Genomic DNA, 25699 nt, shown 5'->3' with positions numbered 1-25699 from the left:
AGTAAAAGAATTTTCAGAATCGGATCACTATTGCCGGAAATTACCCCTAAGCACATCCAAACTTACAAACTTTAAATCTTTATAATATTACTAACGAGCCGCTTGTAATATTATAAAAAGTTTAGATGTAAATAAAGGTTTCGTACTCGGGTAGTACCGAGTACGGAACCCTCGATGCGCAAGTCTGACTCACACTTGGCCAGTTTTGATTTTTTTTGCGATGTATGAGTCCGTGTAGAAAACATTGGGAATTACGACAAAAGAGATTGGTGAACGTGCGTTTAGATCAGCTCACAAATCCTACCGTACGTACTGGGTTCTCACGGATTACTAAGCCATTACAAAGGAGAAAAGCTAACAAGCAAGATAACGAGAAATGTGCAAAAACAAGCAATTTCAATCTATTAGAGAGCTCCAATTCTTTCGGAGCATAATGATGCAATTTCTCTAAGTTTCCCTTAACGTCTCTAATGATTGCCGTTTTGTCTTCGTAAGCATTTGTTATCCTGATCAATTGATAAAGGATAGATGCCTTTATCTGTGTTTATCAATAAAAGGGTAAGTACCTATTAAACGTGATGATCACACTAATATTATAAAGGGGAAAGTTTGTGTGTGTGTGTGTGTGTGTGTGTGTGTGTGTGTGTGTGTGTGTGTGTGTGTGTGTGTGTGTGTATGTGTATGTGATTATACCCTGGATTAGCACATAGGCTACTTTTTATCCCGGAAAATCAAAGAGTTCCCGAGGGAATTCCAAAAAACCTACATCCACGCGAACGAAGTCGCGGGTATCAGCTAGTATAATATTATAAAGAGGTAAAGTTTGTAAGTTTGGAATCTTTGATTGGAAGTAATATTATAAAGTTTGTAAGGGGGTTGATCCAATTCTGAAATTTCTTTCACTGATAGATACTTAGCTACATTATACCCCAGTTCTACAGGCTATATGCGAACGAAGACACAGAAAAAAGCTAGTCTAAATATATAAAAGGGAAAGCTGATTGACTGACTGGCTGACTGACTAACCTTTCACCGCACAGCTCCAAGTGTTGGACGGCTCGGGTTGAATACCCGGCAGATACCTATTTTGATGTGAACCGAAGAAGAAGAAAGGATTTTTAAAAACTCAATCCCTAAAGGGAAAATATGGGTTTGAAATAAATGTGTAGTCCACGCGGCCGAAATCGGAGCTTAAAGCTAGTTTACTATAAAAAAAAATAACGCAAGAAGAATCGCCACAAACCTCGAGCTTATATAAATCGCGTTCTCAGAATTTTACAACTGGCTCTCAGACTTAAACGTTAATCAAACCAGATCATTTGAGACGAGATCCTGTTCTCTGCTCTATTGCTTATATAAAATGTTTAATGGAAAAAAATCTCGTGATCAAAGAGAAAATAAACGTCGCTGACTCTGAATTAAAATATGAAGTCATTTGACGATAAAAATCATGATCAAAAAAATGAGTTTCTAGTGCAGTTTGGGTTTTGCAAAAGTAAATTTAGTAAAACATAACTGTAAAACTTACAGCTAACCTTATCTAATTACTATACAAATCATGCCCGCGTGGAATGGTGCCAAGAATACTGGCTGCATTTCCACGCTGGACAGCTAGGCTGATTCGTTGCGGAAAAAATGAGCTAGTAGTAGCCTTAAATGTCACCCGATGAGGCCATTAAGCGCGGTGAAACAGAACTTTTTTAAATTTTAAACTTTAAAATATTGTTTGATCAACAGCTCAACAGATAAAGAGGCGGATTGAAATCTAAGCAGTTCAAATCCAACCCTTTGCACTATTGTCGTTCCTACTACTAGAAAAAGCTATAGGTACGCTTAGTCGGAAAGGGAAAGGTGAATATTACTCAATAATCATGATAAATAATAATCTTTAAAAAAAAATAGTTCTCAACTTAAATTCCATACCTAACCTAATCATATTAAAGTGGAATACCACCAAGAATACTGGCTGCATTTTTCCAATAAGCAACCAAACTGATTCTTTGCGCAAAAATGAATTAACAAGAGTAAGGTTTTATGGTTTCCATAGTGAACGAAACGGATAGCAAACATGATCCCAAAACTTTTTATGATAAGACATAAAACAAATCAAAAACCTCATTAGGTTTAACAACATCTTTTATCTCCCTAATTAGATTAATATGAACAGTTTATATTCATTTCTTTTGGAACAAAGTATTTTCCTTCTCACATTATTGCTTGATAAGCTAAGTCTCCCGAAGTAGGTCACGAGATGAAGGAATCAATAAATTGTATCATATTGCGAGCTCTTTGTATTCAAATTTCAAAATTTCTGCGTATCTTTATTGAAAAGATACTTTAGGCGGAAATTTGCGATACTTCCGCTTTGCTTGTTCAAAAGTTTCTGCTATCTCAAACAATATATTAAGCTCAATGCACAAATGATAGAAAATCATACTACTTTTCTTTGAAATGAAAGAAAAAGAAAGATATTGAAAACAGAAATAAGTGAAAAAAATATAAAGTGAACTGAAAAAAACCGTAACGTAAGTTTTACTTTAAAAAAAGTAAAACTTTTTTTGTACCACTTGAAATGATTGTTTACTCATGGAATAAAAATTATAGTCAGTATGCCAAAACTCTAAAAACTACTACCGTCTTATGCCATTAGGTCTGTTTTGGAAGTTTCAGTGCCCATCATCCTATGCCATTACCATTATCAGTTCATTCTATTTTTTTTAATCCATACTAATATTATAGATGCGAAAGTGTGTCTGTCTATCTGTCTGTCTGTCTGTCTGCTACCTTTTCACGGCCCAACAGTTTAACCGATTCTGATGAAATTTGGTACAGGGTTAGCTTATATTCCGGGGACGGACATAGGCTACTTTTTATCGCGAAAAATCAAAGAGACGAAGTCGCGGGCATCCTCTAGTTACTCATAAAAACAAAGCAAACGAGTTCCACCAGTAAGTTTCAATATCCACATCCCACCTCCTCCATAAGAGACGATTATTGGTACCATAATCAGTTATGCTTGGATGAATTTCATCCAAGCACTTATGTCATCAAACCACAAATGTGTGCAAAATTTCTACTCAATTGGACAGAACCAGCCGAAAAATCAGTCATCAATTTCGATGTTATAACGAAGAAGTCAAAGCAATAAAAAACCATTACAAAGAACGATTACGAGGAAATACAAATTCTAAAATGATATATACCTACTATTAGATAGAAAATTATCCTCTATATTTTGTTATCCAAACCACACGTGAGCTGTGCGTTGATAGATCAGTCAGTAGAAGAAGCTAAATTAGAAAGAAGTTTATCAGTTTATCATCCATTCTCATTTAAACCACACGTATCTACATCAACTCAATCGATAACTCAAAATTTAAAAACCCCCGACACAACACCCTATAAGAAAACTAGAAAATAGCTGATACCTTTCAAACGGCTGAACCTATTTCCTTAGATTATAGCTTAGAACACTCTCGATCAAGCCACCTTTCAAACAAAAAAAAAAATCGGTTCATTCGTTTAGGAACTACGATCCCACAGATAGATACACAGATACACACGTCAAACTTATAACATCCCTCTTTTTGGCTCGGGGGTTAAAAATAGATTTCAACGGAATGACACCATACGAACAAGCTAAACTATAGTAAAAAGCTTTTAAAAAGCCTTAACAAAGAAAACCAACAAAATCAAATATGTATTACAAAGAAGTTTAAATTAGAGAACGTTGGAAAGAGAAACTGAAAGTAAATTTATTTTCATTAGACAATTTCATTAGGCACTGATCGTTGCGAACACATAAAAGAAGCATTAGATTGAATATTTAATGGCGCCGGATTGCCATGGGAAATCTGTACGCATTGGAAGAGCATCTTGAATAAAGCAACATTACTTTTTGAGGAAACGGTTTCATTTAACTACATTTTGCCTGCTTATTCATCTGCGTGATTCCTTTCATAAGTGGAGAGAAATGAACCCTATTTGCACAAGTGTAAATTAAAAATTTATAACACCCCCGACAAGTGAAGGTTACAGTAACTAGAAAAGAGCTGATTGATAACTTTCAAACGCCTGAACCGATTTTCTTGAATTATAGCTAAGAACGCTCTCGATCAAGCCACCTTTCAAACAAAAAAAACTAAATTAAAATCGGTTCATTAGTTTAGGAGCCACGATGCCACAGACAGATACATAGATACACACGTCAAACTTATAACACCCCTATTTTTGGGTCGGGGATTACAAGGAGGTATGCAACTAATATCACATTAGATAGAGAAAGTTACAAATGTGTGGGCGTAGATTTAGTTTTTTTTAATCCCGTGGGAATTCTTTGATGCCCGTCTCCGAGGTGCAAGCTATCTCTGTACCAAATGCTGTGAAAAGGTAACAGATAGATGCACATACAAACAGACAGGCAGAATTTCGCGATTATAATATGGATGTCAGAAATCAGGAAGTAGGTATATATTATCAGAATTCTTTGTAGAATTCGTTATCTATTGAACTAGTATTTTGGTAGTGGTAGTGTATTAGGACCAACTCTGTTTCTAATATACATAAATGACTTGTGTAATTTAAAACTTGACGGTGGCCATGTGTTCTCTTATGCAGATGATACTGCTATAGTGTTCTCAAGTACGTCATGGAACTCTGTTAGAAAGATGGTTGAATCAGGCCTTTCAAAAATCTCTCAATGGCTACAGTCTAACCTTTTAACGTTAAATACTGAAAAATCTAATTATATATGTTTTACAATCAATTCAAAAACTCAGCCTAGCAATGATTTCCAAGTTAAGATTCATAAATGTAATAATCTAAGTTCTGTAAACTGTAACTGTCCTGTCCTTAGTAAAGTAAGCACAATCAAATATCTTGGCATAATGTTAGATTGGCGACTCTCGTGGCATCCGCATGTCGAATTTGTAAATGGCAGAATCAGGAAACTTATCTGGATTTTTAAAACTCTGAGGCATGTGACGACGAAAAAATTGTTAACGCAGATTTATGTAACATTGGGTCAATCCATCTTGGGATACTGCATCCCAGTATGGGGTGCAGCTTCAAAAATAAAGTTTCTTGAAGTGGAACGAGGTCAAAGGTCCTTACTGAAAGTAATGTTTTTCAAACCATATAGATTTCCAACTTTAGACCTGTATAGACAAAGTGAATTGCTAACGGTTCGAAAATTGTATATATTATTCTCATTATTGAAAGTGCATAAAAATGTACCTTTTGACACTGACAAACTTAAAAAGACGAGAAGGAACAAGGTTTTATATTCAATTCCAAGTAAAACAAAATTTGCGTCACAGCAATTTAATAGGAAATCGAGTCATCTTTACAACATAGTTAATAATAAATTAAATATTTATCCATTATCATTTCATAATTGCAAAAAAGTTCTTGTTGAGTGGTTGCTTAAATTAAATTATCATGAAACCGAAGATCTGATGCAACAAGTGCATACTTAACAAAAAGTGCACGTACTTTCATGTCCAAAATTTAAATTCACATTTATTTATTTTTAAAGCACTGAGCTTTAAATCCCAAGCACTGTCACGTACCTACACACATCCATGCACACGGTCACACCCACACAAACACCCACCCACCCACCCACCCACCCACACACACACGCACGCACGCACACACACACACACACACACACACACGCGCACACACACACACACACACACACACACACACACACACACACACACACACACACACACACACACACACACACACACACACACACACACACATCTTGTATTTAGCAGTAGATTTACTATTTAATTTTATATAACTGTAACTCTAAAATTACCTATTATTGCTTATTTTTTACTCTCATTTGTTTAATAATTAATTTGCTTATTACTTTTAGAAACTACTTATTTATTTCCATTGTAACAGAATATGCTATGGAAGAGCGGGGCCGCCCGCCACAAGTACTAGTTTAATACTAGTCACTTACTGGGACGGTCCCAATTTCTATGTTATATGTAAACTTGTTTTATACCGAAATAAATATTTTTGTATTTTGTATTTGTATTTGGGGATTTTCTCTTAGTATTGTTACTAAGAGAAAATCCCCAAAATACTAGTTCAATAGATAACGAATTCAATAAATCGACTTAAAACTGCAAATGTTCGAGTAAGTGCGAATGTATTCAAATTTATTCTAGCAGCGCTGTAACGACTAGAAAATTTAGAACTAAAACGTGAAACTGATTTAAATAGCTCCAATTGGATATAAGTAAAACCTTAATGTTTTTAACCCCCGACCCAAAAAGAGGGGTGTTATAAGTTTGACGTGTGTATCTGTGTGTCTGTGTATCTGTGTATCGGTGTATCTGTGTATCTGTGTATCTGTCTGTGGCATCATAGCGCCTAAACGAATGAACCGATTTTAATTTAGTTTTTTTTGTTTGAAAGGTGGCTTGATCGAGAGTGTTCTTAGCTATAATCCAAAAAAATTGGTTCAGCCGTTTAAGAGTTATCAGCTCTTTTCTAGTTTTCTTGTAGAAAAGAAGGTTAGATAACCGTTAGGTTCTTAATATTATGTCAATTGACAAATGTCAAGCTGTCAAGATGGACGTTGCCTAAATACGTAATTATTTATTTGAAAATGATGTTTTGGAAAACTCAAATACTTTGGATCGTCGGGGGTGTTATAAATTTTTAATTTACACTTGTTATTAAAATAACTAGTTGATACCCGCGACTTATCAAGTTAAAATCCCAATGCCAACTCTTTGAAACAAGAAATCAACAAACTATTAAACCAACGAACGCATTTGCTCAAATTTATAACTAGCTAATGCCCGCGACTTCGTCCGCGTTGGTTTACGTTTTTCAAAATCCCGCGGGAACTCTTTGATTTTCCGGGATAAAAAGTAGCCTATGCGTTAATACAGGGTATGATCTATCTCCATTCCAAATTCCAAATCCGTCCAGTAGTTTTTACGTGATTGAGTAACAAACATTCAAACATCCACACTTTCACAATATATTAATTAGGATATGGGTAGTGATAACTATATCCATGCTAAAAATCACGCCAATCTGTTGCTCCGTTGCGACGTAATTGAATAACAAACCAATAAACAAACAAACAGTCAAATACATTTTCGCATTTATGGGTAGTGATAGCAAATTCCTCCACATCAGAAGGATAAAGTTTATGTGAGGTAGATCATAGCTGGTATGATTTTGTGAAACAAATTCATAACTATGTACCATTCACGAAAGCTTTAATCCAAAACTATGTGTTGTGAAATGTTTGTTTGTGGTTTTAGTTCAGGTACTTGGCTTAGACAACAAAATGACTACTTAAAACAAACTACACACCTACTCAACTACTTTACTTTATCTCTATGGGACGCAATGCTGATCAGGTGGTCTTCTAATTTTGGTGTTGCAAATTGCTGTTTTCTCTGTTAGGTAGATTTTAACTAGTCAATTTTCAGGTTCTGTAGGAAAATACAGTAATTTCTGCAGGAAAATATTTTAATGTTAAAAAATAAACAATAATAAAAATTTTAAGATGTTTTTATGTATTTATTTATTTATTTATATATTTATGTATTTATTTATTCTAATATTACATATAAATGTATACTTGCACCACCTACCTCTAATATCTATAGCTATATCCTTTGGACCATTTTGGTTGCCTGGAAGAGATCGCTAGGTAGCGATAAGGCCGCCAAATTGTACCTATATCTTGTTGAGCTTTGTATGTGTTTTTCTGTACTAATTTTGTGGTGTACAATAAAAGTATATTCATTCATTTATTCATTCATTCATTCATTCATTCAATATTTGTCGTTTATCACCTTGTGACGTCATTGATCGCCTTCCGTACAGCGTGAAGTTTATTAATAATTATGTTCAAAATAAATAAAAATCATGATTTTTATTTAATCTTTTATCTTTTCTCTTTAATAATGACTACCGGTAGGTATACAAAACACCACGTCATTTTATTGCTACAGTCCAAGACCGCTATATTTCAAATTTAAATTCAAATTCAAATTTTTATTCAATTAGACTCTTACAGTTCTTTAGAATCGTCAAAAGCATCTACCACTGGTTCAGAATGCCTTTCCTACCGAGAAGAACCAGCAAGAAACTCGGCGGTTGCTCTTTACGGGTGCGGTTTTTAATTGTAAAGGTTATAAAATTTAAATTAGAAACTTACGCAACCTAGCTCCAAAATTATCTCTATTATGATGTAAAAGACTGTTCAAATATTTATCTTGATAATAATGTTATCTTGATACACTTGTAACATTTTGTCTCGTTTCGACTGATAAGTAAATAATTTGCAAACAGTAGACAGATATTTTAAGACCAAACTAACACTAACAAATATTTACTAAGAACAATTTTGACGCAATAAAACTTTCGTATTGTGAAATAGCAGTCTTTTTAACCCCCGACCCAAAAGGAAGGGTGTTATAAGTTTGACGTGTGTATCTGTGTATCTGTCTGTAGCGTCGTAGCTCCTAAACTATAATGAACCGATTTTGATTTAGTTTTTTTTTGTTTGAAACGTGGCTTGATCGAGAGTGTTCTTAGCTATAATCCAAGAAAATCGGTTCAGCCGTTTGAAAGTTATCAGCTCTTTTCTAGTTACTGTAACCTTCACTTGTCGGGTGGGGGGGGGGGGGGGTTATAAATTTTTAATTTACACTTGTAGCGGATGTAGCTAAAATATTTAGTTTTTGTGAGCCTATTAGGTACCTGCCGATTATAATATAAATGAGAAACTAGCTTATCTACTCCGGTTTTTCATGGATGGGTTTACTTATTCCATGAACTAAATATAAATGTGTTGTGAACTTTCTCAAAAAAAAAATCTAAATGATTATGCAAACCCTCATTGTAATCCACTAATAAGTTTCGATATTATACATGTATAAATATACAGACAAACTCGGATTATCTTTGTTTTATACTTGGTTATATATTTTTTGTTTTATAATTATATCTGGAAAACATATAATCGCTTTTATCCGCATCAAAAGAGAAACGATGAAAGATGTAACCAAATACGTACATTGGAACGCGTGGAATACTCATGTTCGATTTCGCATCCTCATCTATCTATACTTACATATAATAAAATTGTAGAAAAGTGGTGTCTGTACAATGGAAATATATAAAAAAAAAAGTAGCAGGGGTTGTTATTATATCGATGCCGAACCCGAAATTGTAATTAATTTTTTTTTGTCTGTTTGTCTGTCTGTTTGTCTGTTTGTCTGTGTGTTTGTGCACGCTAATATCAGAAACGGCTTATTCGATTTAGATACGGTTTTCACTAATATATTGTAGTAAGCTTCACTTAACATTTAGTGTTTATTTCATGTCAATCGGTTCATAAATAAAAAAGTTATGTCAATTTAAAGAATCACGGCGAACATTTTTAACGTACAGAGTATATGCTGCCTGAAAAGTCACTATTCCACGCGAACGAAGTCGCGGGCACAGCTAGTTCAGAAATACGAGTAAACACAATTCTCCACCAAACGTTGACTTTGGTTGCTTAAATTCGAATGAGAATGAAACTACGTTTGTATGAAGAGCGAGTGACGGAGAGTCCCTTGTTAAAAAACAAGCGAACCAAGTAATATATTCATCCGAAATGAATTATGCTACACATTTCTATGATATTTTAGACTAAAAATAATATTACTAAAACTGGTCTGGTGTTAGGAAAATTACCGTTGTAAGAAAACGTACCTACTTAGGTAAATTAATTTTATATGGTATCTATGTAGATAAAATAATAAAACGGTTCGTTACACTTGAAAATCTCACTTAATATTTCAGTAAGAATTAATAGAGAAGTGAATTTTCTTTTTATATTAGGGTACCTACTAAAAAGATAAGAACCATGATCTACAAATCATGTAAAGAAAGGACTTACAATTTAAGCTTGAAATTCTGATAGAAGTACTAACATGGATGCAAGCTAAATCCAGATTAATGTTATAAATGCAAAAGTGTCTGTCTGTCTGTCCATCCGTTTAACCGAAATTTACGAAATTTGATACAGAGATAGCTTGCATTCCGAAAGAAGGACACAGGCTACTTAAGTCCTGCAAAATCAAAGACTTCCCACAAGACTTTTAAGAACTTACATCGACGGGAGGAAAGTCGCAGACGTACACGTAGTTAACAATTGAAGGGACTCACCCTTTCCAGCTAGAGCCTGTAGGTTAATTTCACTCATTTTGAATTAAGTGCCGTCAACAAAAGGCAATATTTTCAGTTTCCATGATATTTTGCATAACCAGATGCATATCTAGGTTATTTGTTACTGATCTAACTCATTTTAAGATGAGAGATGCGTGCCTGTTAAATAATATTTTATCTTTTGTCAACAATGATACTGTTTTGCCAAACAACTTTATCGCGAACCGTATCTAATGGTACGACCACATACGACTGTACGAGAGATTTCTTTCTTATCAATTACTAGCCGATGGCCGCGACTTCGCCCGCGTGGATTTAGGTTTTTCGAAACCCCGTGGGAACTCTTGGATTTTCCGGGATAAATAGTGACTTATGTGCTAATCCAGGATATTACCTATCTCTATTCCAAATTTCAGCCAAATCCGTCTAGTAGTTTTTGCGTGAAGGAGTAACAAACATACACACACACACATACACACAAACTTTCGCCTTTATAATATTAGTGTGATAGTGTGATTGTCTCTCTAGGCGCCTACCGCTGTAATACAGCTATAGTGTGCCGATCAGAATCCCTCTAATTGGCCGATACCCTGTCACTTATTAGCTAAAGTAGGTACATTTGCATAGACAAAGCTCATACGATTGGCCTAAGCAATATATTATGTAGCTGAGATGTCTTACTTACCTACATTATTTTGTTGACTTGAAATGAATGGTTGAACAGTTATCTTATCTGCTTGTCTTACTATTTATATTTTATATGATGTGCCAAATTTTAATTAGTAAAATTTAGATAAGGTATTAATTTATTATAAATCTATACCCATAATATTATAAATACGAAAGTGTGTTTGTTGGTTAGTCTTTATATAACGTCGTAACAGAGCAAAGGATTGTTTTTTTTTTATTATGTCAATCCGTTAAAGATCTGGAAATCAAAAATCACGGAAAATCAAAAAGTTCCCAAGGGCATTTCCCAATTTTAAAAAACCTAAATCCACGCGGACTAAGTCGTGATATCAGCTAGTAATGTATGCAATGAAGCCATCAAATTGCATATTTGAGTTGGGGCATACCTACGAGTAGGTACATACATTGGGGTTAAACATTGAATTAAAAACTGGGTAGAAAATAAACTTTTATTAAAAATTTACGTTAAATAGAAAATTTATAGTAGGTAAATCACTTTTTCTTCACTGGTATCAGTAGTGTCAATAACGTGGTACCTGAAAAATTTAAAATGCATAATTTAATAAATTATCATCTATAATTATCATAATATACTATACAGTAAAACATTATTAAGAGGGCTCTCTCCGTCACTCGTTTCATATGTCATCTGTGCCTGTGGTGTTTTAGATTTTTCTAAAAAAATATGTAGTTTTAAAATTACAGGGGCTCAAAGATTTGTATGTGTATTTTTAAGACCGCGTTACTTTGAAACCGAATATTTTAACAGAAATCTGGAAAACCACAAGCAATAGATATTAGCTTCTAGAATATGTCTGCAAAATTTCATGGACTTCTTTATTCAAACGAAATTGGAACTACGTTTGTATGGAACAAGCGACGGAGAGACCCCTCTTAATCTACGTAGACAAAGTCGCGGGTATCAGCTACTCGTAGTACATAATAAAACAGAATCCAGAAGCCCATCAATTGTATCTTTTTTATATTTATTTTATTGTTCATTGGTGTTCTCTTTTGGTGTACAATAAAGCATAATATGCTTTATACAATGATATTATGTAAAATGGTATATGAAATGAATGAATTAAATATTATTTAATTCATTAAATATTAATAAATATTAAATATTATTTAATTCATTCATTCATTTTATAATAGTCAGACTTTTTTTGCTGTGAAAAATACAATTACACATTCCACAAAAAGGAATCTGAGACTCACTGGCTTCTACAACAATTCTACCGTCTATGGCCCTAAAGATAGATGGCTGGAGGAAAGTATGATATATTTTCTTACCTATCATAGTCCCAGCTAAAGTGAAGAATGGTACAGCACAGCCCATGTCCAGTAGTATAGGAAACAAGACATTTCCAACTACACTTCCAATTCGACCAATCGTCATTATCATAGCAAGTGAAAGAGATCTGAAAATTAAAGGTAACTTTATTACGTCACATTTCAGGGTTAACAAGTGTAAATTAAAAATTTATAACACCCCCGACAAGTTAAGGTTGCAGTAACTAGAAAAGAGCTGATAACTTTCAAACGGCTGAACCGATTTTCATGGATTATAGCTAAGAACACTCTAGCTCAAGCCACCTTTCAAAAAAAAAACTAAAATCGGTTCATTAGTTTAGGAGCTGAAAGGTGTCACAGACAGATACACAGATGCACACGTCATACTTATAACACCCCTCTTTTTGGGTCCGGGGTTAAAAAGATATACCTACCTTATAGTGGTCGGAAAAAGCTCCACAACAAGAGCTTGATTGAGACTCTTCATCGTCTGCGAGATTGAAACGTCGAACGAGAATAGAGCGACAAAGCCAATCTTGGAACTCGCCCATCTAAGCCCCAACGTAGCACCCACAGAGATGAGACAACACGCTATGTACAGGTTTTTCTTCCCAACTTTGTTCACTAGCACGCCTGTGACGATGTACGGTACTATACATACGCAGCCAAGGATCACGGTGTTTATATAAGTCTCTGTTCCACTAACCACCTGAAATCAAAGAGAAGGTTAAATCTCTTAGAAAACATCAACACAAACACGGGTGCTCTCTCTATTTCCTCACTCTCATTGCTCTATGGGACGGCAATTGGACATGAACGGAGAAAGATCAGCCATAGGATCGACGGCTCTCCAAAGCACGGGATAGGTAAAACACCGCCAAATTTAAAAGTCAATCATTTATTCAAAGTAGGTACTACTGTACTATTTTTGATGGTCAGAATAGTTAGATTTGTAAGATGATATTAGTGGTGATAGTTAATTACGTAAAACTAAAGCTACGAGAGTTCTGAACGCGCCCAGCTCTGAGAAGAGCCCACAACAAACCGCCTACTTTCTCCACATCCAGTAAATCAAAGTAAAAAGTACTTACTGGTATGCAAACTTCGTCCACTGTAACATTTGAGCTCATTACACTCAAGTCATGCGTATAGGCATCTAACATGACACACAGATCTTGACTGTCTGTACTACTGTAATGTTCTACAATCGTCGACAGCTGAGGGAACCACATCCTTATTACATTGTATCTGAAATTAGGGTCTGAAATATTTTATTGAGTTCACGACTGTAGCCTTGTGCTTATGCTATACTAGCCGATGCCCGCGACTTCGCCCGCGTGGATTTAGGTTTTTCGAAATCCCGTGGGAACTCTTTGATTTTCCGGGATAAAAAGTAGCCTATGTGCTAATCCAGGATATTATCTATCTCCATTGCAAATTTCAGCCAAATCCGTCCAGTAGTTTTTGCGTGAAGGAGTAACAAACATACACACACACACACACACACACACACATACAAACTTTCGCCTTTATAATATTAGTGTGATTATGATGACGATGATGACGCTATATACGCTACGGTCTATACCTACTAAGACTATGCAGCGTATAGTTAGTCATTATGTGAAAATTCCAACTCTCTACCTATTATAATTCATGAGATACTGCCCGTTGACAGACAGACGGACTGACGGATGCACAGCGGAGACTTAGTATTTAGAGTCCCGTTGACACCCTTCAAGTACAACAATAAAATTATTCAATAATACTCACAAAAGCATTGAAAAGAAGTTGAGAGTGCAAAAAAGTAACAGATACAGTCCCCGAGGTTTATGCAACATAGCTTTAACATTGTGTAGACCAGCCGACAGCATGGGCCCAAGATTTTTCCTTGAAACGGGCCCTGAAGACTCTTCTATATCTTGTTTAGTCTTCGCTTTCCAAATATTTTTATACTAAAAAGAAAGAAACTTTCCATAAATGATTTAGCCCTAATTCGCACGAGCGTTAAAAAGCGTTGCGTTAAAACGCTGCGTTGCGCTGAACATACAAAGTGCGCGTTAAAAAAGCGTTGACGTGTGAACAGTTACTTGGGAATGCATTTGTTCTATTCGAAACGCTTTTTAACGGACGTTAGAAAAGCTCTCGTGCGAATGAGGCCTTAGGCGACATCTCCACGGGGGAGAGTATTGTGACGAGTCTGTCCTACTATAGTCGGATAGTTTCCACGGTACAACGATAAATCTGCCAGCGTGTCGTCGCCACTCACAACGATACGCCACGAGACGTGACCGCAACGTCTCGTTGGGCCTCTCAACTACGGCGTAACGTGGCGGTATCACCACGAGACGATATCTTGCAAGACGTGACGTTATACTCGTCCAGAGTCACTCGTCGTATCGCCGCGATACTCTCGCCTGTGGAGATGACGCCTTAATTGATAGTTACTTATTATTTCACTTGGTAAATAGTAGATAGGTAATATTATAAAGTCATCTAAATAAATAGGAAGGCTTCTGACTAAATAAACATTTTACTTTCGAAGAAGAAATTTCAAAGTAAAAAAACATACTTAAATATTAAATTAAATCTTCGAGGGTCCAACTTCCAACATGATATGACCACTGTTTAGTAACCATACAGATCAGAAACTGTTTCCACAAATACCAAGTGGATTCATTTTGTAACGTAATATAAATTCCATAATATTATGCAATGGTCAAAATAAATCATCATTTGTTACCAATGTAATATTGTTTAGTATTATAATATTATAATCAATACAATTTATGAAAGTCCTGATTTGTCTGACTCATTAACGCCCAGCCCCACACATTTGGACCTAGAAAACTTGTATTTTGCACCTTCTGGTTCCTTTTAATGTAAGCAAGGAATAAAGCCTTTTTTAAAATCCTGCGGTAATAGAGTGATTTTATGTATTGGACTTTTGTCGATAACCTAATCACTTGGTTAGGTTGGTTGTAGATTTTTGTGTATTAGATGCATGCATCTGTATGATCGCTATACTGTGGCACAGGCTATCTTGGAGTAGGCATACTTACGGCAAAAGTATCAGCCGGTTTCCGTGTATTCTGCTTATAAATTTTAATGAGTATATCCCTCGCTTCCTCGTATCGTTTCTGCGTTATGTAGTACTTGGGACTTTCGGGTAGGAATGCGAAAAGCAGAGTGGCCGTTAGTGACCATAACGACATGATGAATAGGTAAAAATTCCATGTGTGCAAAACTGAAATAAAATGTTTTTATGAATGAATGAATTAATGAATAAATACTTTTATTGTACACCACATAATGAATACAGAAAACACACATACAAAGCAAAACGAAATATAGACAGGTAGGATTTTTTTTTATTATGGTCAGGAAAGGTAGCTAATTGTGTTGTACAATTAAACTACTAAACAAAACTGACTAGCTTCACTAGTCAGTTTTGTTTCGTTTTTGTTTTTACGCGGCATCGTACCGGAACGCTAAATCACCTGGCGGCATGGTAGGGTGGTAACTAGCCACGGCCGAAGCCCCTCACTAGACCAGACCAGAGATTTAGAAATTATTAAATTCCTAACCCTTGCCCGGATTTGAACCCGAGACCTCTCACATAAGACCACAGTGCTTACCACTGCATCAGGGAGGTGGTTAATTTCCTATCCTTTTCCACAGGGAGCATTACAAAAAGGGATAGCAATAAATTATAGTTTCGAGATTGTATAGGTACCAGCCTGTACCTACCTGCAAACCTAGCTTTTTTGCTGACTGTACAACAGAATTAGCCACAATGGCTATTCAAACTTCAGCTGTTAAAGTTAATAGTATGTAAGTTCGAATATTTCAGAGGAGAACCACTGTTTTAGTAGAGATCTTTGAAATAGAGTCTAAAAGTCATCGAGTACAGATTGGCAAACAGGTTAGGGTACTTCCCGACTTGGTGGAGCAAAGATATCAAGAGAGTAATAGTAGTATCGATTCGATGAGAAAGGTTAAATACTAACTGAAAATAGTGGCACTACTAAAAGGCATTGTATGTTTATGGTATGTTTACCATAACATGTAACAGTAGTAAAATATATTATAGTGTATGGCATAATTATAGGATATGACATGGAACAAATAAACCGTATAGCTATGTGTTTTCACACACACACACACTTAGAAGCTTAGAAACTTTTCATCTTACCAATAGCTCCATTGAACAGAGTATATTCCCAATGTTGAGGCAATATAGCCCATGACATGAGAGCAATAGCAATTTGAGAGATTGCGGTGAATGAAGACTGTAACAGCATTACTCGATCTCTGATGTCACTATGACAAAACTCTGACGTCAGTGTTATCAAAGCTGAGAACGAGGTGGCTGATCTGGAAAAAGAGTATACTTAAATAAAATTAATTGAGGCTGAACCAGGTATCTATAAAACTTTTACTCAGCGGTGAGTGGTTCTCAGTATTCCAAAATACGTGAAATCCGCGTCCTTTGTTAGTTCTAAGTGTAATAAGGATCCATTGTAAATTATTATCGATTAAACAAAATAAGCACGTTGAATCAATGTGACGTCACATGGAAGTATTTCATAGAAGCTCGCATACCAAGCGCGCACAGATTTAGGAAAAAGGAGTTCTGTGTAAGCGCGTGTTTTGAGGTTTGATAAAAAGATACTGATAAGATATTGTTACTAGTGTAAATTAGGGTAACTAGAAAACAGCTGATAACTTTCAAACGGCTGAACCGATTTTCTTGGATTATAGCTAAGAACACTCTCGATCAAGCCACCTTTCAAACAAAAAAAAACTAAATTAAAATCGGTTAATTAGTTTAGGAGCTACGATATCACAGACAGACACAGATACACACGTCAAACTTATAACACCCCTTTTTTTAGGTCGGGGGTTAAAAAGTTTCCTAACTGTCGTGAACTGTGGCTTTGACGTCACTAGCAGGCGTCAAAATATGTTACCTACATTTGACGCTATATGGAACGCCTATTTTTCCTTGATTTCACCTCACCAATAAGCCTAATATTTGACATATCGTCGATTAAGGATCAAACCAAGAGTTTCCTTACTCTAGTTCACTCTGGCGCTGTCGTCTTAAGGTACAGTTTCCAGAAATTATAAATTTGGTAACTCATGATTTTCATATTGGTTCAGGTCTCGTTTAATGGAAGGCTTCATCCATGGCTAGTTAGGTACTACCGACAGCTGAGCGTCCATCGTTTGGATTCAGGTTTTTGAAAATCCCGTGGAATTTTTCTTAAAACTCTTTAATTTGCCGGAATAAAATACCCTATGCTCACCTCTGAGAACAAGCTATTTGCACGGTAATATTATCTATACAGTATTCTAACTCGGCCGTATCTTCGAAATAGATACCTACAGTTGCGCGGTACGTAAACATGCGGTAGGGCTGCCCGCCTCCAGCAGTTTAATTACATTTGCCTACTTTGTGTTTCCATCTAGTTTTGTGAATGTAAATATACTTTTTTATATAAACAAATAAAATACTTTGTGAATTGCATAGGAAATGTTCAATAAAAATGCGTGTTGTTTTTTGATTGGTAGATTTAATTAAAAAACCATGTTTATGATTGAATAACAAATCGGTCTTATACATTTGAGACCGAAAAATATTTGCGCCTCGACTGAGACGTAGGAAATTAAACGAACGTTACGAATTATTAAATTTTAAAGTTTAAAAAATCCGCATTCTAGTATAAAGCTTTTAATTAAAAATTGTTTTGGGAAACATGGACAAGATGGAGAAAAATGAATATCTTTTAATTGGTTATAGATACCTACAGCTACTTTACAATTATATATTTGGTTTTAAATGAAGTTCGGAATATTTTCTCCATTTTTTCTATATATTCCACAAAATCATCGCTGGGTACAATCAAAAAATTTGCGAATTAATCTTATTGTAGTCCCGGTACCTTAAATACCGAGATTCTGAGCTGAAATTGTGGCTTCTTTGATCGGGTTTCACATACAACGAAAAAATCGCGCGGTTATTGTTAGAAAAACAAAACACCGCCCGTTCGTCACTGCGGCACAGTCGCGACTGTCTGCGTGTCGAGCGCCTGCCGACACCGAGGTGCGTAGGTATAGCTCGCGTTTCGTCCGTTTGTATGAAGTTGGAATACTGATACATAATATTACCGTGCTATTTGTGTTATATGTAAATGTGTCTTGGCCATGAAAAGATAACAAACTGACAGACAGACATAGTTTCACTTTTACAATACTAGCACAGAATACCTAGGAAGTAGATATGGATAAAAAATCATTTATACTCACAATAATCCTTCGAAAAATTTGCAAATGGCTAGCACTAAATAAGTTTGGCTGGTTCCACTTATAACCGTAAATATGAAGAGGCCACTAAATCCACTCAATATAAAAAATTTACGACCGAATATGTCAGTTAAAAAACCTGCTACCACCGATATTAATACCATACCTGAAAAAATAATAATATTTTACAATATAGGTAATAACAAGTGTAAATTAAAAATTTATAACACCCCCGACGATCCAAAGTATTTGAGTTTTCCAAAACATCATTTTCAAATAAATAATTATGTATTTAGGCAACGTCCATCTTGACAGCTTGACATTTGTCTATTGACATAATATTATGAACCTAACGGTTATCTAACCTTCTTTTCTACAAGAAAACTAGAAAAGAGCTGATAACTCTTAAACGGCTGAACCAATTTTTTTAGATTATAGCTAAGAACACTCTCGATCAAGCCACCTTTCAAACAAAAAAAACTAAATTAAAATCGGTTCATTCGTTTAAGCGCTACGATGCCACAGACAGATACACAGATACACAGACACACAGATACACACGTGAAACTTATAACACCCCTCTTTTTGGGTCGGGGGTTAAAAACCAATTTATTGATTGGTGCGTGCACATTTATTATTAACTACATGATACCCGTGAATTTGTCCGATATACTTAACCTAGATTTTTTTAAACACAAGTGAACTCTTTTTTTCTGACTCTGATTTATTTTCTGGGATAAAAAGTAGCCTATGGATTAGGACAGGGTATAAACTGTCTCCAAATTTCAGTCAAAAATCCGTCCTGCAGTTCTTGCGTGAAAGAGTAACAAACATACGCATACTGTACATTTTTCTGTCAGCTCCTTGTCGAAGTTGTTTCTACCAAGCTGTCCTACTCTACCTATTCTACCTAGGTAGGTAGGGTAGGACAGGTAGACACCTGTCCTAGGTAATTGTATTCTTGAACAGCAGACCTTCGATGCTGACATTTTTGATGGAGACGGATCTCGGGATTACTTGCCCATTATACATGACTTTCGTTTTGTCCACGTTCATTCTGAGACCTACTCGTCAGGAAGTCTTCTTAATTAAACAATATTTCACGTACGCTTAAACTACACCCCAGTTACATATAAATGTAACTAGGGCGTAGCCTCATGTCGTCCCGTGTGACGTGCTAAATCCTTTTGATGTGGCAATAAGACCGCCCAAGCGGTCGCATGCGTCTTTATACATGACGTTAATAAATTAACGCGTTAATCCCACGGAAATTAATACACAGTTAATGCGCGGTCACAACTGCTTTTAATAATGACGACTGACATACTAAGTAACAGCATTAGACGTTGTTGTACCTAACCCATAATATTCTTTGATTAAATTTATTATTTGTGGTGTTTTGAGACATCAGTTGCCCATGTATAAATGCGAAAGTATGTTTGTATGTTGGGTTATTGCTTTGCCCTTCAATTTCATGCGACGAAGCAACTAATCGACGTGTTTTCTTGCAGACTTGGAGCTACTATTACATCCCGGAATGTCAGAGTTCCCACGGGATATTTAAAAACATAAATCAACGCGGATGAAATCGCGGGCATCAACTAGTATTATTTAAAAACTCCAAGTTCAAATAATTGGTACTACGTGAACGGGTTTAGATGATAACATCATTTATCGTTAAAATCGACAAAGAATTTTATCTTGTGGTGACTAAAACTGTAGGTAATCTTTACAACCTGCCTGTTTCCTAAAACAATTTTTTTACAGTAGGTAAGTATTTATTTTATTTATTTATACAACAAGTGTAAATTCAAAATTTATAACACCCCCGACAAGTGAAGGTTACAGTAACTAGAAAAGAGCTGATAACTTTCAAACGTCTGAACCGATTTTCTTGGATAATAGCTAAGAACACTCTCGATCAAGCCACCTTTCAAACAAAAAACTAAATTAAAATCGGTTCATTAGTTTAGGAGCTACGATGCCACAGACAGATACACAGATACACACGTCAAACTTTTAACACCCCTCTTTTTGGGTCGGGGGTTAAAAATACAGGATAGACTTATAAACAAAGGGTGACCTTATATCCAGTGGTCTCTTCCATACTTAAGAACTTACATAACTGTAAGGCTGAGATCTATAGAGCATACTTTGACTTTGCTCAGACTTAAGACACTGTTAAAACGAGACAGCGTCATACCGCAGGCATAAATCTGTCTCGTTCCAACTGAAACTTAAGTCTAAGCAAAGTCAAAGTGCACTCTATAGATTTCAACCTAAGTATCTACTGTGATAAAAATCATTAGAACTGTAAGTAGGTATCTACTCTAATAAAAAAATCTCACCAACAAAAGGCATAGCATTCAAAACTCCTTTCTGTAGTAAACTCATATTAAGGTCGCACTCCGCTATAGGCAATATGTAAGGTGTGCTGTTCAACACGGCGACTCCGGCTGCGACACCGAAAAAGGATGTGCACATCAGTCGTATGTGGAAGAGGCCCAAGCCGCATTCCTTTAGCGCCAGATTGACTTCCTGCATTGCAGTGGGAGCGTTGGCAGGCTCATCGTTGTCTGAAAATGAAAATAAACTACGGTCATACAAGAACGATAAATATTTTAAGAGAAGTTTCCCTAGCGCGCTTCCCACTGCGTTCTATAAAAGCCGAATTCACGAAAAAATGTGTAGCATGGACTCAAAGAATTATATACAAGTGTAAATTAAAAATTTATAACACCCCCGACAAGTGAAGGTTATAGTAAGTAGAAAAGAGCTGATAACTTTCAAGCGGCTGAACCGATTTTGTCGGATTATAGCTATAATCAAGCTACCTTTCAAACAAAACAAACTAAATTAAAATCAGTTCATTAGTTTAGGAGCTACGATGCCACAGACAGATACACAGATAGTACACGTTAAACTTATAACACCCCTATTTTTGGGTCGGGGGTTAACAAATCTTTGAGCACGTGAAACTTTCAAATTACACATTTTTACGGAGAAAAACAAAGACACAGATATTAATTTCTTGAACGTGTCTACAACATTCATCGATGTATGAACATTTCATTGAGCCTGATTGGTTAGTTATCTAAATGAAAACCAAGTTACGTCTTTTGGAGCGTGCTATGAATAAAATCCTCTTAAATATTTTGTTTCTCCTACTCTTCTTTAACTTAACGTGTTCCTAAGCGAGCCGGCGATATCTGTTGAACAAAAATCGAGTAGATGAAGCTGAATGAAGGGACAACGACGCAGCGAATCTTCTTATCTAACCCTATTACTCGGGTATTTTTCCAAAATTTTGCACGATAAATCAAAAACTATTATACATAAAAATAAATAAAAACCTGTTTTAGAATGTACAGGTAAAGCCGTTTCATATGATACCCCACTTGGTATAGTAATCTTACTTTGAAAATTGAAAAACATTTTAATTTTTTTTAAATGCTGTAACCCCAAAAATTTCACGGTTTTCAAATTTATTCCTGTACTTGTGCTATAAGACCTACCTACCTGACAAATTTCATGATTCTAGGTAAACGGGAAGTACCCTATAGGTTTCTTGACAGACACGACGGACGGACGGACAGACAGACAACAAAGTGATCCTATAAGGGTTCCGTTTTTCCTTTTAAGGTACGGAACCCTAAGAAACTGTGAAACATATCGTACTTGCATTTGAAATACGTGTGAAGCATTAACTTTGCATGTCTACATTGCATTGTTCCACAATATCTCTTAATACCCGTAACAACCTTTTTGGTTTTCGAGTGGGTAAACCGATTTTTGAGCTGTGAACAATGGCCGCTCATATTTTCACAAAATGGGATGCGTTGAAACAAAATGCCGGCGTTGCCAGCGTCCCAAGGATTTATTCGGCTTAAATTTCACTCTACCGCTTCGCAGTTTTAAAAATTTAGATGTTTTAAAAATTTTGCGTTCTTACATTTATGATTTATCTACCAGTGGTTGATCTATTTGATAGTTGAAAATAAAAAGTGAAAATAGCATTCTATTTTTTGTTTGTTTTATTTTTAATCTATTAGGGTTCCGTACCCGAAGAGTGCCAATGGGAGGGACCCTATTACCTACTAACCCTCCGCTGTTCGTCCGTCTGTCTGATAGCAGGCACTGTAATAGGAAGAGACGAGAGAGTAGCAATTTTCACAGTGTGGATTAGTTGTTATTTCTTGTTGTTATAGCGGACACGCTAAAACAAACAAAAAATAATAACAAATGTAAATTAAAAATTTATAAAACCCCCGACAGGTGAAGGTTACAGTAACTAGAAAAGAGCTGATAACTTTCAAACGGCTGAACCGATTTTCTTGAATTATAGCTGAAAACACTCTCGATCAAGCCACCTTTCCAACAAAAAAAAACTAAATTAAAATCAGTTCATTCGTTTAAGAGCTACGATGCCACAGACAGATACACAGATACACACCTCAAACTTATAACACCCCTCTTTTTGGGTCGGGGGTTAATAGTAGGTATAGCGTTATATCTTGTACGATGGTATTCGTGTGCGAGTTCAGTCGTAATTTACCTGTTTTCATATAAATGAAAAACGAATTATATTTTAATCTATTCAGAAGCATTAATAGTATGGGTTTAGCTATTAACTGACTTTTATATCGATACGACAAATAGTCATTGAACTCTGTTAATTGTATTGCTGTAAAACAGCTGTAGGCGTGTTGATACCGAAAAAAAATGTTTAGTAATTTGATTTCATCATCGCCATAATATTTTAAACAAATCGCCAGCCCCACTTCTGAGCACGGTTCTGCTCTCAAAATGAAAAAGGGTTATGCCATTGTCAACCACGCTGGTCAAGTACGACAGCAGACTTTACACACCTTTGAAAATGTTATGGAGAACTCTCAGGCATACAGGTTTCCTCACGATGTTTTCCTGCGTCGTTAAAGAGAGTCATCCATACTAATACTATGAATGCGAAAATATGTCTGTCTGTCTGCTACCTTTTCACGGCCCAGCATTTTAACCGATTCTGACGAAATTTGGTACAGGGTTAGCTTATATCCCGGGGACGGACATAGGTTACTTTTTATCCCGGAAAATCAAAGAGTTCCCACGGGATTCCTAAAGACTCACCCGTTTAACCAATTTGTATGGAATTTGATACCGAGGTAGCTTGCGTCCCTGTAATTGGCATAAGCAACTTTTTATTCGGGAAAATCAAACAGTTCCCACGAGATCTTTAGAAATCTTAATCGACGCGGACGAAGTCGCGGGCATCCTCTAGTATTTAATAATTAAAACGCACATTACTAAAAAGTTAGAGGGGCATGATTACGGTAAAGTGACAGCTACAGTGTGACGATCGCAATCACCTCATTGGCCGACACTCGCTCACTATTGGCTACAACGCATTGTTGCAACAAGAGTACCATAAGTTCAACCAATCACAACGATTGCGATTGTTTGATTGATACAGGTTTTTCGGACTGGTCACTGGACCTACTGGACCCTTTAAATAAGAAGCCAGCGAGTAGCAAGTCGTAATGATTGCATAACATTTAGAGAAAGTTAATAGATCATATCAGTAGGTACATACCACGTTCTGCCGGCATCTGTGCATTCACTTCACTCATTTTCATTGTACCAAAAACACAAGAAAAATATTAATCAACCTCAATTTAAGAGGGTTCATAGCTAGGCCCACATCAGAGCTACTGAATTCGTTTTCATCATGAAGATCACAATTTGTTTTAACTAATTTTATCTTAAATCAACCTTGATAAGTTGCGACAATTTTATCATGAGCTAATAGACGTAAAGTCTTGTATCTATAATAGTTTTAGGTATTGCGGAAGGGACATTATACTTTTTAACTTCACTTTAGCATTCTTTTTTTAATTTATAGACTAGCTATTGCCTGATTTCAGACATGTTAGTAAAAGATGATGGAGTCTAAAATGGAGCGCCTTCGTATAGAAAATGCCTTTTACTCTTGACTTGAAGATAGGTACCTTTATTAAAAGTGGAAGGGTTTCCATATCCTCGAATCGGAAACGTGGAAAGTGCGTATCTGTTTGTGGAATTTAGAGTATACTTACCACATACGGGTACAGACTTTGACGATGCCTTGGCTGATAGAGTAGTAGTTAGTTAGCCTAACATTTCTTTATATGACCACGTCTACGCCACCGAGTCTTGACTTTATTGTTATGTCTTCAAAACCAGTAAAAACCGTGACTAATAACTGGTAATTAAATTGCTAGTATATACCTACATAAAAGTTATTTTTATATCGTTTGTTCGTGATTCATAATTATTTTTAATTAGATTTTTAACCCCCGACCCAAAAAGAGGGGTGTTATAAGTTTGACGTGTGTATCTGTGTATCTGTGTATCTGTGTATCTGTGTATCTGTGTATCTGTGTATCTGTGTATCTGTGTATCTGTGTATCTGTGTATCTGTCTGTGGCCTCGTAGCGCCTAAACGAATGAACCGATTTTAATTTAGTTTTTTTTGTTTGAAAGGTGGCTTGATCGAGAGTGTTCTTAGCTATAATCCAAAAAAATTGGTTCAGCCGTTTGGAAGTTATCAGCTCTTTTCTGGTTTTCTTATTACTTTTATCCCAGGACCACCAGAGGTTACGTATTTTCTGACACAGGAAATATGTACGATTGAGTAGTGTTAGTAAGTACTAAGAAAGCATGCCTAGCCTACGTGCTAGCTTGCTTAGACGGCCAATTTTCAGGTATCTGATAATCAAGGTACATAAAAACATTACTTACCTCACGTAAATTCGCCAAACTGATTTTTACGTATATTTTAGGCAATATCCTTAAAAATATGTCGCCAATACTCCCAGACACTTCCCGCGTCGGCCGTATTGCTTTGCAGACGCTTTAAAGCTCCCAAAATAAGTAATTACTTAACTGCACGTAAATTCTGATGCTCCATTTTTATATATGTCCACCAGACAACTATTTTAAAACCTTTTACAAGAAGACAGACCGATCCAGAGGGCCAATCATCCCCTAAATTCAATTTTAATGCCTCTGTGGGTTTGAGCGCGAGGGCATCGTTATCTACGCGCATGAGACTGAGTAAGACATGTATTAGGATATATTGACTTCTCTCTCACTCTCTTATAGTTTACTTATGTCAATTAATTATTAATATTAAAAAAATCTGCTAAAAATTAAAAAAATT

At 35.8% G+C, this 25699-nt stretch overlaps 3 protein-coding genes across 10 annotated transcripts in view; 1 reads left to right on the top strand and 2 right to left on the bottom strand.

The window, feature by feature from the left end:
• LOC123875800 (synaptic vesicle glycoprotein 2B-like) overlaps window positions 1-10371 on the bottom strand; it is a 46805-nt gene extending 36434 nt beyond the window's left edge. For both annotated transcript variants that reach the window (XM_045921840.1, XM_045921839.1), the window contains exon 1: window positions 10210-10371. In XM_045921840.1, the coding sequence (XP_045777796.1) occupies window positions 10210-10246 (37 nt within the window). In that variant the 5' untranslated portion in view covers window positions 10247-10371. The remainder of the gene's footprint in view (window positions 1-10209) is intronic.
• The window catches only part of LOC123875801 (hemicentin-2-like), a 357222-nt gene that overhangs the window by 98054 nt on the left and 233469 nt on the right, over window positions 1-25699 (top strand). The window lies entirely within an intron of this gene.
• LOC123875799 (synaptic vesicle glycoprotein 2B-like) lies at window positions 11335-24737 on the bottom strand. Of its 7 annotated transcripts, none has more exons than XM_045921833.1 (11): window positions 24594-24732; window positions 24092-24123; window positions 20853-21080; window positions 18508-18670; window positions 16391-16572; window positions 15258-15442; window positions 13969-14150; window positions 13287-13443; window positions 12630-12904; window positions 12196-12323; window positions 11335-11435 (listed from the first exon to the last, which is right to left on the bottom strand). In XM_045921833.1, exons 1-11 carry the CDS (start codon window positions 24596-24598, stop codon window positions 11392-11394), a joined length of 1581 nt encoding a protein of 526 aa, XP_045777789.1. In that variant the 5' UTR covers window positions 24599-24732; the 3' UTR covers window positions 11335-11391. The 7 variants fall into 7 exon arrangements, with proteins under 7 accessions (XP_045777789.1, XP_045777791.1, XP_045777790.1 ...); XM_045921835.1 differs by having other exon boundaries at window positions 24092-24118; XM_045921834.1 differs by having other exon boundaries at window positions 24092-24107; window positions 24594-24731.

This window comes from Maniola jurtina, chromosome 20, assembly GCF_905333055.1.
Source record: "Maniola jurtina chromosome 20, ilManJurt1.1, whole genome shotgun sequence".
NCBI lineage: Eukaryota > Metazoa > Arthropoda > Insecta > Lepidoptera > Nymphalidae > Maniola > Maniola jurtina.
This window is presented reverse-complemented; position numbering and strand designations above follow the sequence as displayed.